Source organism: Chrysemys picta, chromosome 1 (assembly GCF_011386835.1).
Source record: "Chrysemys picta bellii isolate R12L10 chromosome 1, ASM1138683v2, whole genome shotgun sequence".
NCBI classification, from domain to species: domain Eukaryota; kingdom Metazoa; phylum Chordata; order Testudines; family Emydidae; genus Chrysemys; species Chrysemys picta.
Genome location: NC_088791.1, coordinates 149,294,939 through 149,308,605, shown reverse-complemented (window position 1 = coordinate 149,308,605; position 13,667 = coordinate 149,294,939). Strand labels below are relative to the sequence as shown.

At 41.9% G+C, this 13,667-nt stretch overlaps 1 protein-coding gene across 6 annotated transcripts in view; it reads right to left on the bottom strand.

The window, feature by feature from the left end:
* The window catches only part of GSK3B (glycogen synthase kinase 3 beta), a 233,238-nt gene that overhangs the window by 114,242 nt on the left and 105,329 nt on the right, over positions 1 to 13,667 (bottom strand). For all 6 annotated transcript variants that reach the window (XM_005292685.5, XM_065586994.1, XM_005292687.5 and 3 more), the window contains exon 3: positions 6,593 to 6,676. In XM_005292685.5, coding sequence (XP_005292742.1) covers positions 6,593 to 6,676 — 84 coding nt within the window. The remainder of the gene's footprint in view (positions 1 to 6,592; positions 6,677 to 13,667) is intronic.

Below are 13,667 nucleotides of genomic sequence, written 5' to 3'. Positions count from 1 at the left end.
GATATACCTATTGCAAAAATAAAGCACAGATCTCCTTTTTCTCGGCTTTCTCAGCCATTGAAATCAATGACTTTCTAGGACCAAAGTAATGGAATTCTATTCATGGTCCACTTGCCAAAACCCATCTTCCTCTTGGTGGCTGCTATACCCTCCTTCCCTCTCCCTTTGTACCTGATACTCCCTTCCACTGGCAACTGTTGCCCGCTTTCTCACTTACTTGTAGAGACTTGTAGAATAAGTAATAGAAATTAAAGAAAGGAAAATTTAGTCTAGAAAATTCAGGGGGTTGTGGGGGGGGAAGGAAGGCTGGAAGTGTCCTAGTTGTGAAATTTATTAAGGGGCGCAGGGTCTCCCGTCATAGGAATATGGTCTCTCTGAGGAGATCTAGCACTCCTCTTGCATGAGGCTTTCCTTGTTTTGCTCAATCTGTCTTTCAAAGACCTAGAAGGCAATTGAGCTGTTGGAACTGATGGGGAGCTGGGGTCCAGGGGAATCTTTGGGCCTGAATCTGAGATGAAGGGAGCACTCCATCACAAGTTTTCAGTGGAGATTTGTAATGATTTGGTACCACTGAGGTGAAGAGATACACAAAGGTTGCGGCAGATGGCACAACTTCAGAGGAAAAGATTTTCAAACCAACTATAGACAGATTTTGTGAAACTGTGAAAAGACACTGACATCCCATAAAGTGAAGGGGGAGACCATGGAGTGTGTGAAACACGTGAGCAATGTGGCCACACTGAGAGAGAAATTTAAGCACATATTTGGGGACAGAAAAATGGACATGGATAATACACTACTCACAAACATAGCAACTTTATCCTCAATTCATTGGGGTGATGCTACACCCCTGCCTTTCCCTGGGATTCTTAGATCACTGGACCCTGCTTAGAGAATCTCTCTTTGTATCAGGTTCTAGAGAGCTCTTCCCAGACCTGAAGAAGAGCTCTATGGAGCTTGAAAGCTTGTCTCTTTCACCAATAGAATAAAAGATTACCTCACCCATCTTGTGTCTCTCATATCCTAGGACCAATATGGCTACAACACAGCAAACATGTAATTATTTTCATTCATTCTCATTACTGCCCACAGAGTTCTGAATGGAAGCAGTAAAACTGACCAAAATTGTACTCTGATTCGCTAAGTTCTGAGCGGCAGTGGTGTCCCAAGAAATGCCTGTCTGCAGACTCAGGAGAACACTATATTAGATCACATTAAGAAACTCATTTCTGTAAACATACAAGTTAGAAACTTAATTTAATTAAGTTTAAATTCTGCAGATATTGATGGGTTAGGACCTCAATTGTCAGGACAAGCTTTCTACTCACCGGTGACTCATGGTGATGGGGAGAGGGGGGTTTGGCCCAGTTCTCTAGAAGCTTCCCAATGGCCCATCTTAGAAAATTGTCATCTGTGCAGTTTGGAGGCTCAATAGAGTCTCAGAAGCCATTACAATGAAGGTAACTGAGATGGCAAACAACCTTTTACTTTTCAGTTTGGAAGCCTCTTGCTCTAGGGGTTTGATGCTAGAACTGAACTGTCAACCATTATTTATAAGATTATAATAAGATTTTCAAACCTGTAGCGCTTTGGTAGGTCAATGCTGTGGTTTAATACTGGGAAGCCTTGTTTTGTTTTTTTGTTTTGTTTTATTTTTTAAAGTGAAGGAATTCTACTTAGGTGTAGCATTGATGCATGTAATGATTATGGGCTAACAGCACTGAACAACTTTTTTAAATTTACAAGAATAAATTAATGAAAAACAAATTTGAATTTTGCTGTGCTAGAGAAGTTCCCACACATTTTCATAGTGGGGGCACATCTTAGAACAACTGTGCGTTGTAGATAATCTACCTACTCACTGGTGATTGCACAGACCTCCCCCACACCTTCATGATTCCTTAACATCCCTGTTGCAACTACAGCAACTGCTCGCCTGGATGAAGTAATATTAGAAAAGTACTCATGTATTTTTAGCTTCCCTGAATACAATTTAGCAGCTGGAAATTAGAAGCCAGAACCATGTGACCATCTAGTGGTCTGTGAATCACTATCAAGAAATATCAAAACAAAATTTTGTTGTTTCAAAACAACATTTTGAAACAAAATTAGTTTTCATTTTGACAAATGCAGTATATTCAAATGAATATCCATTCAAAACCATTTTCATTTTGGTCAAAAAGTTTTGTTTTGAGATTTCTGATTCAAAACTTTTTATTTTTCATTCCTTGAGAATTTTCTGATATTTTGACTCTCTGTTCTGATTTGAAAGGGAAACTAGTTTAAAAGTACTGAAGTTTCCAGCAGGCCATTTTCTGCCCACCTATAATCACAAGTCAGAGATACAGGGAGTTGTGGGAGTTAAATTTTCAGGTTTCAAGGTTTAATTTGTTAAAAAAAGTTAGATTCAAGTCAAAGAATTTCTAAAGGCCTAGCCACTAACATTAGGTAGATTACCGTGGACATCACATGAGAGGTGGGTTTTGTGTTATCCTACTAAATACAAACCCGAAGATTTTTAGGCCTCTGAGATTTGCTTCCTAGAGGGCAATACATCAAACTGCAAGGTAGCCAACTACTTTAATATCTTACACTGGAGGAAGATTCCTGTACAACTATCAGCACCAGTGATTAGGCACCTCAAGGCCATATTTTCAGAAGCATTCAGCACTCACATCTGGTGCTATTTTTTGTTGTTGTTTTTCTAATAACAGCTCAGCACCTAGCAGCAACCACTGACAACAATGAGGTGCCAGGAGCTGAGCACTTATGAAATGTGGCCCTTCAACTTCAAAAATTGGTGTAAGTCTGAAATAAAGGTCAGTAACCCAGATATGGAAATATTTATTATCCTTTATGCCAACTTTCCAAGTGCCATTTTGCATAGCACCAGCAAAGATGGCTGCAACCGGCCCTATACCAAACAGGAAAAACTACGTTATTTAAGCTGTCCTGTGCAACCCTTCACCCTCCCACGTTGACAGGCTGGAATTTGTCCCATTTCTCAACAGGACAGTTAAAGTCTCAAGCAAAGACAAAGAACAATGAAATTAGCTATTCTTAGCTGCATATACAAATATATAAAATAGTATTCTTAATGTACTACCGACATGATTTTCACTGTCCATCAACTTCAGGAAAAGTGCTGTGTGCAACATTGACCTCCATACCTGGCCTTCAATGACCTCACAAAAGCATTTCACTCCACCAATCATGAGGCTCTGAAGAATTCTCCTTAAATTTGGATGCCTGCCAAAAATATTTGCCATTCTTTCTGACTCCATGACAACATGTTTGTGACTGTTGTCGGCAATGGATCTGAAATAGACCCCTTCCAAGTCAAGACAGGAGGTAAGCAAGGTTGTGTCAGCGCCAACCCTTTTCTCCATCCTCCTTGCCATCATCCTTCTTCTCATCAGTGACAAGCTCCTCTCCGGACCTGACCCCCAATACAGAATGGACAGCAAGCTCTTCAACCTCAATCGCCTCCAATCCAAGACCAAAACTATCATTAAGGCTGTGAGTTTGTCACAGAGGTCACGGAAATTACGGCTTCCGTGAATTTCCGGGACCTCCATGACTTCTGCCGCGGCTGATGCAGCTCAGGCAGCCCCTGAGCCAGCTGCAACAGCCACTGCTGGGGCAGTCTCGCGCCACCGCACCCTTCTCCCCCAGTAGCAGCAGACGTTTTGGTGTGGGCTCAGGGCTGGGGTGCAGGACAGGTTGAGGGCTCTGGACGGCGCTTACCTTGGAGGTGGGAGAGAAGAGGGACTCCCTGGAAGCAGCGACATCCCTCGGTTCCTAGGCCTCCACCTGCAGATACCGCCCCCACAACTCCCATTGGCCGCAGTTCCCGGCCAATGGGAGCTGTGGAGCCAGCGCTCAGGGCGGAGGCAGTGTGCAGAGCTGCCTGACCACGCCTCCGCCTAGGAGCAGAGGAAAGGGGATGTCGCTACTTCCAGGGAGGCATAAAGCCAGGCAGGAGCCTGCCAGCCCTGCCCTCCCAGCACCCGCTGCACCCCCAGGTTGACCCCCTCCTCCCCTGCAAGATTTAGTCAAGGGTATATAGTACTAGTTATGGACAGGTCACGGGCCATGAATTTTTGTTTACTGCCCGGGACCTGTCCATGATTTTTACTAAAAATAGCCATGACTAAAACATAGCCTTAACTATCACTAAATCAGTCACTGAACTCCAATATGCAGATGGCTGCACCCTGTGCGCTCACTCAGAAGAAGATCTTCAAAAAATAGCCAGCACGTTCTCTGAGGCCTATAACCAATTTGGTCTCACACTTAACACCAAGAAAACTAAGGTACTCCACCAACAAGCTCCGAATCACCAGGATCCTGCTCCCGTAATTCAGATCAATCAAGAAACCCTGGAGAACATCAAGCACTTTTTTTACTTCGGCAGCTATCTGTCACACAAAGCTGACATTGATGAGGAAATTCAACAGTGCCTTCAAATGCACCAATGCAGCTTCAAAAATCGTGACATCAAGAATCAAACCAAGCTTCTCATGTACCAGGCCGTTGTTGTCCCTGCTCTCTTATATGGGGCTGAAACCTGGGTCAGGTACAGTAGACAACTTAAGGTTCTTGAATGATACCATCCATGGTGCCTCTGCAAGATCTTCCGAACCAAGCGGGAAGACTGAGGCACCAACATCAGTGTTCTGTCCCAAGCCAAACCTCCAGCATTGAAGCTATGATCATCCACCACCAACTCCATAGGGCTGGTCACGTTGTTCGAATGCCAGAAAATCGAATCCTGAAGTAGGTCATGTTCACAATTGTGCCATGGCCAAGGGGGTGGGGGGGGCAAAAAGTGCTTCAAAGACCCCCTCAAAGCCAACAAAGAAGTGCAATATTGACAGACTCATGGGAAACCCAAGTCCTCAATGACCAAAATGGAAAAGGACTTTGTGGCAAGGATCCCAGTATTTCAAGATCCAACTGGAACACAAAATGGAGAAATGGGATAGAAGGAAAGAACACACCGCAGTCCCATTCAACAATCTTGATCCACCCCTTCCACTGGGAAACGTGATCGTGACAAGATCTGTGGATCCTGGATTGATCTCATTAGCCACCTGCAGAGCTACCAGCAATAACTGACTATCGTTATATGGAAGAGAACCATCCTTGAACTCTGAGGGATCATGGACTACTATACTATTTTATGTTTCTTTTTCTTGAAAATTACAGAGGAAGTATCACATTTTAAAAGAACGCTGCTCATCTCAGCATTTTGAGTCACTTGCCATCTACAAACATTGTAGTCAAGTGAAAAACACTTTCCACTAAAACTAACATTGCCAGTGATCTAGTTGTTTGTACACTGCACTGCTATGTGGTAAAATCTGGTAGAACCCCTGTATTTATGCTGCCTAATGGTTCCTGCTAGAAAAGTCCCTGGATTTTCTTCTGAGACATTTTAACCCCAACATTGTTTCCAGCAGGCCTTTGAAATTTTGCAGGGAGGAAGCCCTCAGACTAGACATGTGCCTTTTGCTTATGCCATGAAATTCTATTCAACGTGGCTAAGATATAAACTGTTAAACCACCCCTTCTCTTACTTGCGTTACTAAGGAAAATTCTGACAACATGCCAAAATTGTAACTGAACACGGTAACAAACAGAGCCTAAACTGCCATTCAAACAGCAGTGGCACAAATTTGTACTCAAAATGCTAGGGAACTACCAGAGCAGCCTGGGATAAGGGGAGGAAGAAGAGAGCCAGATCAAACTTCCCCCTGACCACAACCTCTATCACCTGGCTTGATGGGTCCATTTTGCCCTTTGGGGGTCATCACATGGGGGAAGTGCTTCTCCAAACCATGGAAGAGGTGGAAAGACCCAGACTAGACTCCCCTCAAGTCCCTGCCCCTACCATCTTGGAAGAGTAGAGAGACCCAAAAAAAATAAAAGGGGAGGGGGGAAATCCCAAGGCCTGCTTATTGCAAACTCTTCCAGTGTCACTTTCTGTCATCAATACTGAATAGAAAGTTCTTGGTTTGTTTATTTTTAAGTTCTTTTTCTACATTTTCCATTTATTACATCATTAACTACAGCTTTTGGTATATGAGGGACAGTTTTGAGATACTGATGGATTTCAGAACTGAAGATATTTCAGTAGTCTTGCTTGACCCCTGTATAACACAGGAGGTGACCGAATGCAACACATGAAGTTCTAAAAAGTGGCTGTTCACATGTTTAATAAAGAAGTGACACCTATAGAAACCGCAGCTCCCAGCTATGCAATTCTTCATCTTGACCCAAACAGAAGGCTGCTGGAATCAAGACTGATCACTGCATACTAGGAGCCACAGTACCCATGGCCTACACCTCGATAGTCAGAAGTTAAGATCAGCTCTAACATGCTCTGCCTTACAAATTTGATGCTCCTCAACTCAGGAACATCTGAGCTCCTGGTATGCACATTTACCATTGTTTTCTTATTCTGGACTCCACTATTTTCACACAGTTTTTAATACCCCTAAAAATTCAAAGCGTACAGTGTTATTATAATACCACTAAGTAGCCTTAATGAAGCTTATTGTCTGTGAGCCTCTCAATGCTAACTTACCTTCTCTCCGCTAGAGTAGAAGAAGTATCGCAATCGGACAATGTTACAGTGATCCAACTTTCTCATGATCTGGAGCTCTCGGTTCTGAAAGAGTAAAAGCACCATAAGGTTAGGATTTTTTTTTTTTTTTTTTTTTTTTAAACAGTGGTGTTACGGTGTACTGTGCACCTTAAGTGTATTGGCCAAGAGCACATGAAAGCCACTGAATCAGGGATGCATTAGGAATGAGGTGTTGAAAAGAAAAAGTCTGGAAGTTTAAATAGGAATGTAAGTAGCTCCTTTGCCATAAGTACGAAATGTGGTTTAGTCTGTCTCATGTTGCTCCTTATTCCTCTTCCTCCAATTGTTTTAACTATAGTATTCAAGGGTGCAGATTTTCTTAAACTAAAGAGCACTGTAATTAAACAACCAACCCAAGGTGCTGAGCACCAGAGCTTATTGCTGACAAGCAGATACAATAAATGTTGTACTCAAACTCAGAGTTAGTTTTCAGTTTGTATTTTCTAAGCTTTGAAAGCTACATATTCTAGTCTGAATAGTCAGCAGGCTTGAACTGTTCACAGAGTGGAATGGTAGTGATTTCGCCGTTAAGGCTGCAGCAGGGTTTTAAATCTATTTTGAAGATGCTGTAAAAGTGGTAAAAACAGAACAGACGTTAACTGACATTTTATTTTTTCATGTTGGTTTGGTGCAGGTTGGGTAGACACAACTAAGTAATCAAAAATAACAATTCAAACATTTTAAAAGGTGATTCCACCTTTTCTTGGAACCCTTTTGTCAGAAATGTCTAGAGCTCATGGATCTGATTTTTGTTTGGACAATATTATAGAAAAGCAGGTACACTCCCTTTTTCTTCACAATGTTTCTAAGCCGCTATTGCACAGCGCACAGAGAGACAGGTGAACACATTTCCACACTAAATACTCCTGTTGCCTAAGGCAGTTCCCTGAGCTGGGAAACAGACAACCATGCATTCCAATCTCACTTCGACTGACTGAAGTCTAACAAGATTTATACAGAACTATCAGAAGGACACACTGTTTTGCTTGGCAGAATAAAGACAATTACTGTTAGTGACTAAACATCTCCACTTTGTAGCAATCCAAAAAAGCCATTAATTTAAAATACATTTATACAGCATGATAAATGTGCATTAGCTCATGACAGATGACAATGGTCCTTGCCTCAAAAAGCTTAAGACATAAAGTGAGATGGTGACAAACATAGGTGTGTAGGGAAATAGACTGGGGCCCCACAGTGATGAGCCTATAGTACAAACAAAGCAACAATCCATTTTCCAGAGAGCTTACACTCTAAAAACAAAAATAAATGAAGAACTGAAGTATGGATGGGGATAGAACACAAAAGGAGATGTAACTAACAAAGCCATGCCAATTCATGTATTGTTATTGGTACAGTGTCCCCCACCCCCGCCCAACACCATCCCCTAATCACTTCTTTCATGTTCTCTTTTCCACATCTCTCTTTTACCTCTACCTAAACTGTAGGAGACAGTGCAGTGTATCAGTAGCAAAAGATGTTCAAGCTTATAGAGACTAGTCTCTATAAAATCAGATCTGAAGCTAGCTTTTTAAACACATCCAATTTTGAATGTATCCCTACACCTTAACTTTACCAGATTTCAACTGATATCTGAAATTTGGCATGCAGCATCTTAGTCAGAGGAAAAATCTTTTTGCAAGACTTGGGGCAAATGGGAAAAGAGATTTGAGAGCTAGAGGGTGGGGAGGGTTAAAAAATTCAGGCTAGTTACATTTCTGGGTCATTTTCTTAACTTTTTTTTTTCTTTGTCACATGTCCGGCCAAAACAGCTTGATTTAGAAATATTAAATTTGTCTTGTTAGCACTGTTACCTCTGACTAAATTCGGGAAGATTTGGGAGGGAGAGAATGTTTCCATATACTTAAGTGCACATAGCTAATGTTTGCTTTATAAAGCAGCACTGTCATAATATGGACTTCATAAGCCATGCATCAGAGCCCCCTCCTGCCCCCCCCCCCCGTCATAACTATGCAAACTTCAGAAACTCTATGGATCATATGGAGGTCTTAAAGTGTGCATGGTTCTGATCCTTAGTTCAAGACGCTTTCTGCCTTCTGCTTCAAAATCCTTTACCATCTAGCCTTAAGTAGAGATGCTAGCTAGGAGGCCTTGAATTTTAATCCTATCACTGTCACTGACTGAATTTAAATAATACTTTGTATTATATAGCACTTTACAATCAGTGACATTTTGCAACACCATTATGAAATTGGCAATCTTTGTTTATAGATAAGAAAACTGAGGCTCAGAGAAATGATTGATCAAAAGCCCCACTGGTTGTGGCAAATCCATGGAAACAATGCAGGTTTTGTGCACGACAGGCACATAAGCTTCCTCAAATTACCTCTCTAATGTGCTTCATTTCTAACCTGGAGAAGCCAGCTGGGGGGGGGGGGGGGGGGGCGGGGGGGAGGGAAGGGGGGAGACGGATGGACACGACAGAAGGGAGTTCAAATCTTCAATCATTCTGTCCCTGATCTCTATTAAGATTGCTAAAAAGGAACAAATATTACCAGCTATGCTGGTGTTTTCTGTAAGGCACATTTATTCACTGGGAAGAAGAATGAGTTCTTCAACATTTCACACTAACCACTGGACATTCATCATATAGTATCAGCTTTTAGTCATTAGAGAAACAGGTCAAATCTGAACCACTGATCCTAAATATGAAAGGCTCCATATACCATCAGTCACTCAGCTCTCTATTATGATAGCAATCTTAATACTTTCTGGAGGTGTTCACATTTCCATTGGAGTACTGAACACAAGATTTGAAGTCTGGAAGTTCTGAGATCGAAACCCAACTCCACCAGCAATTTTTTCATGACCTGGGACAAGTAATGTCTCTGCCTTTGTTTCAACAGCCTGAAGACGGGGATAGTAATAATTTCACACCTCCAACAGGTATTGGAAGATAAATCAATGTTTGTACAGTGCTTTGAATGTGTAAAGCACTACACACGTATTATTTCAGCAGTATCTTTATAAACTCCTGAATAAGTGTGCATACTCTAGCTCATACTGTTGCTTCATGATCTTAGGATCTGTATATCTGATAGCATATAATAATACATTCTGAAAATCAGCAGATGTTATTCTAACACCGTTACAAGTTCTATTGTGTGTCAGTATCCCATTCCAGGACAAGTGCGATCTCTGCTGCTCTGACGCCTCCCACTCCATCTCCTTAGGCACTCTCCCTGACCATCTGTCGCAGCTCCATGAACAGCTCATTATTGAGTGGTGACAGGAGAGTTAATTCAACCAAATACACAGTAAAACTAACACTTCACATACTAGAATCTAATAGGATAAAATGAAGGATTTTTATTTCTTTAAAGTAAAACCTAGCCAATCTCTGAATATCAGTTCACCTGAACAAATTAGATCAAAAATACATAAACAGCTGTGAAATTACAACTGTTATTGTAACAGGGAACACATACTAAAGTTAATTATGATTAAAATAGTCTAATGCTAAAATATGAAATGCAGTAAGCTTCTAAGGACCCATTTTTCTCATATTAGTACTCCAAGCATATAAAATTTCCTCGAACACAGCCTAAATACACAATAGCCACTCACTTTACAACACAGCATATTACCAAATAGTTCACAACTACAATGACTGTTCTTGCCTTGGAGCTCACTCAAATCATAGCTTTTGAAACAAACAGAAAAGCTCCAAATAAAGATGAGAAAGTGTGAATGGAATAGAGCATATGAAATCAACTTATATTATTAGTGAGAGCCTTATTACATAAATTAGTGATGGCTACCTTAGATACAATTAGAACAGATAAAATGTTTGTCTAAATATAGTGCAACTAAAATCATTTCAGAGACACAGTGAAGAAAGGCTGACAGAACACACCCAAAGTAGAGGGTGGATGAAAACACAAGACCTCTGCTCATACCCAATAATGCCTCTTTCTTGTGTTCCAGAAGCAACAATCCAGCCAGTGACTTGGTGATATATCCAATGCGCAAAGACAAGCTTCTCCTAGCACAGTAGTTCTCAAACTCTGGGTCAAGACCCCAAAGTGGGTCGGGACCCCACTTTAATGAGGTCGCCAGGGCGAGCATTAGACTTGCTGGGGCCCAGGCCTGAAGCTGAAGACAGAGCCCCACTAGCCAGGGCTTCAGCCCTGGGCAGCGGGCTCAGGTTACAACCCTCCCCCCACCCCAGATGAAGCCCTCGGGGTTCATCTTTGCCCCCCCCCCCAACCCAGGATGGCAGGACTTGGACTTCAGGTTTGGCCCTCCAGCCCAGGGTGGCAGGGCTCAGCCATGCTCTGGCTTCGGTCCCGCGTAGTAATTCTTATTGTCAGAAGTGGGTCACGGTGCAATGAAGTTTGAGAACCCCTGTCCTAGAATATCTTCTATCAACAATCCCTCCAAATGTTACCATCCCAGTTTTCTTAAAAGCAAGGAAAAGGCTTGGTATAAAAAGGCTTTTAAATATTTTCTTTGGGGGTAGGGTATGGCTTTTTCCAGGTTGTACATTTCCAAATTTCTACAACCCTTTGCTTACCATAGCTACAAACCAGAGCAGTTAGTCTAAATCAGAATTATGATCTCACTAAGCATTAGTGAATGTGCAACCCTCATTCCCAACTGCCACAATGGAGAACAAAATAAAGCTTCATTTATACTGAAATAAAGAATTCCTGAAGCACACATTCCTTTGAGAAACACTGAGTATTAAGGGGCTACAAACAGATCTCTTTGCAACTTATTTGCAGTTTGTGTTATTCAGCTAAAACCAGAATGAAGGAGGGGTGTTTACATGTGAATCTAGAAAGTTAAACTACGTTTTTCTTGGTGATAAAATTATAAAATCTGATGTGCCAAAAGTGCCCCTTCAGTAATGATTATTCTATCCCTTCTAAAACACTCTTCCTAGCCCTGAATGCCAAAGAGACTACCTATATAGCTTTTTACTTTAAACTAACCTGATTGCTCATCCCACATTTGAGTTACAAAGGTTGACAGGACATGCTCAGATTATAATAATCCTGTAATATACCAAATAAAGGTTGCTTCATGTCTTCTTTCTAGCCTGCCGGAAGAAGCTTTAGGCTCCCCCACAGGTCCCCACCCAGCAGTGAAAATTCATCAGAACACAAGTAAACTGCAACTGATTTAGAACTGCAGATTATAGACCAGGAAAACAGCTTTTCTTTACAACAGAAGTTCACAATGTTATTCATATTATGAACCTTTTCTTGATCAAGAAACTGATCACGAATGGGAGGCACTGTGTGCCTGGTCTCTCCCCCCTCTTCCCCCTCGCACTCCTAGACATACAGCCTAGCTGCCTTTATTCTTTACTAGGTGCTACCTGGGACAAACCTTTCCTGCTGGTGGCCCAAGCTTCTAGTCTCACTGGTATCCCTACTTGCTGAAGACAGGCCTTGCATGCTTTCCTTTTATTTATAGCAGCAACACATAGGAGATGGAGTTACACCTGCTTTACCTCATTTCCACCTGATTTCTGACTTCTGTGATGGGGACATTAACCCATATTCTCAGATGGTTTAGTGCTTCTGAACTTGCATCTTCCCTGAGTTGGAGCAAGTAAAGTGAATGAAGAAGTTGCTGAAAGGTTTTGTATAGATCTCAACTGTATATCCATATCAACATGTCATTTCGGTCCACACATGCAGGGAGTTCCTTCAGTTTTTCCCAGATAAAGGCATTTGGGTTTGGGTCCTTGTGCTTCAGAATGACTGTTATAAAACCTCAGGGGAGTTCATTGAGGCTGGTTTCCTCTGCCATGAGCATCAAAACTTGTCTATAGAAGTTTAGCTTAGTGGGTTAGACAAATGGAACACAGTACTCAATCTGGAATAAGAGTGCTCCACACACAGAATTATTCAGGAATAGCTACACGTGTAGACAAGCCCTTAGAAACTCTAAACCCACTCTGCCTCATGTATCTTACCTGGGAACAGGCCTGGTTCTTCGGAACAGACAAGGCGTACTGAATCTTATCCAATTCATTCAGACTGCAATGCAGGAATGAACCACTGCCCACTATTTCAGCAACAGAATTCCTTTGTTTCAGGCCATGGCTTTAAGTAATGGTCCCTTTTGGCCTCGGAATCTATGAATTTGTATCTTTTTATATGGTTATACTGCAGACAAATGAAAGCTGACCCAAGGACAGTAAAAACTTCAATAATTTCAGCGTTCTTGTCCTTCAGGAACCTTCTAAGCAAAAATTTTGTAACCATCTTACCACTGATGGCAAAGCACAAGTGGATAACAGACGCTTGCAGAGACAGGCCCAAAGATTATCATTTTTAGGAAGGCCTTGACCTTCCTACAAGGCTGTTCATCCTTAGAATAGCACTGTTCTTTTTGTTAGTTTCAAGATTGTCACATCTATCCTGGATTTTCCATGAACACAGCTGTCTCTTGTACAGTCAGAGACCAGAGAGTTCTAATGGTTCTGCTAGAAGCTGCAGTTCTGCAAAAGTAACAAGTGCCTCACTCCAAAGTGTAAGATGAAGGCTTTATGGGATCTGCCCAGGCTTCAGTTCCAGAAGACTCTCTTGTTTGAGCTTCAGTGACTGATCTGGGGAGAACTGCAGTTAGGTCCAATTGTCTAAATGCACCCTGCTCCCTGTACTCTCATACAAAAATGTCTGCATCTTCCTCATCATCATCTCCGTCCTCCCACAGATCATCTTCTTCAGCCAAGGTCTACTATTATGACCCTATTAGGTTCAATTTCCTCTGTAAACTCCTCAAATGGTCAGAGGAACTAATGCAGTCTTCTCACCCATGAGTTAGGAGGGCAGTGATGGAGCATCAGAGATATTCCCTTTCTGCATGGGTTTGGATGCCTGAATGGTAAAGTGTAAGAACTCCACTGAATCTAGAATTACTGGGGAGTCTTCTGTACTACAGAATTTTGTTCTTAGTGGTGAAGAGATCCATGTGATGTGATGATGAGATCTTGCAGGGTAGGGAACATTGGACTTCTGGCCTCCTTATTCCCCTC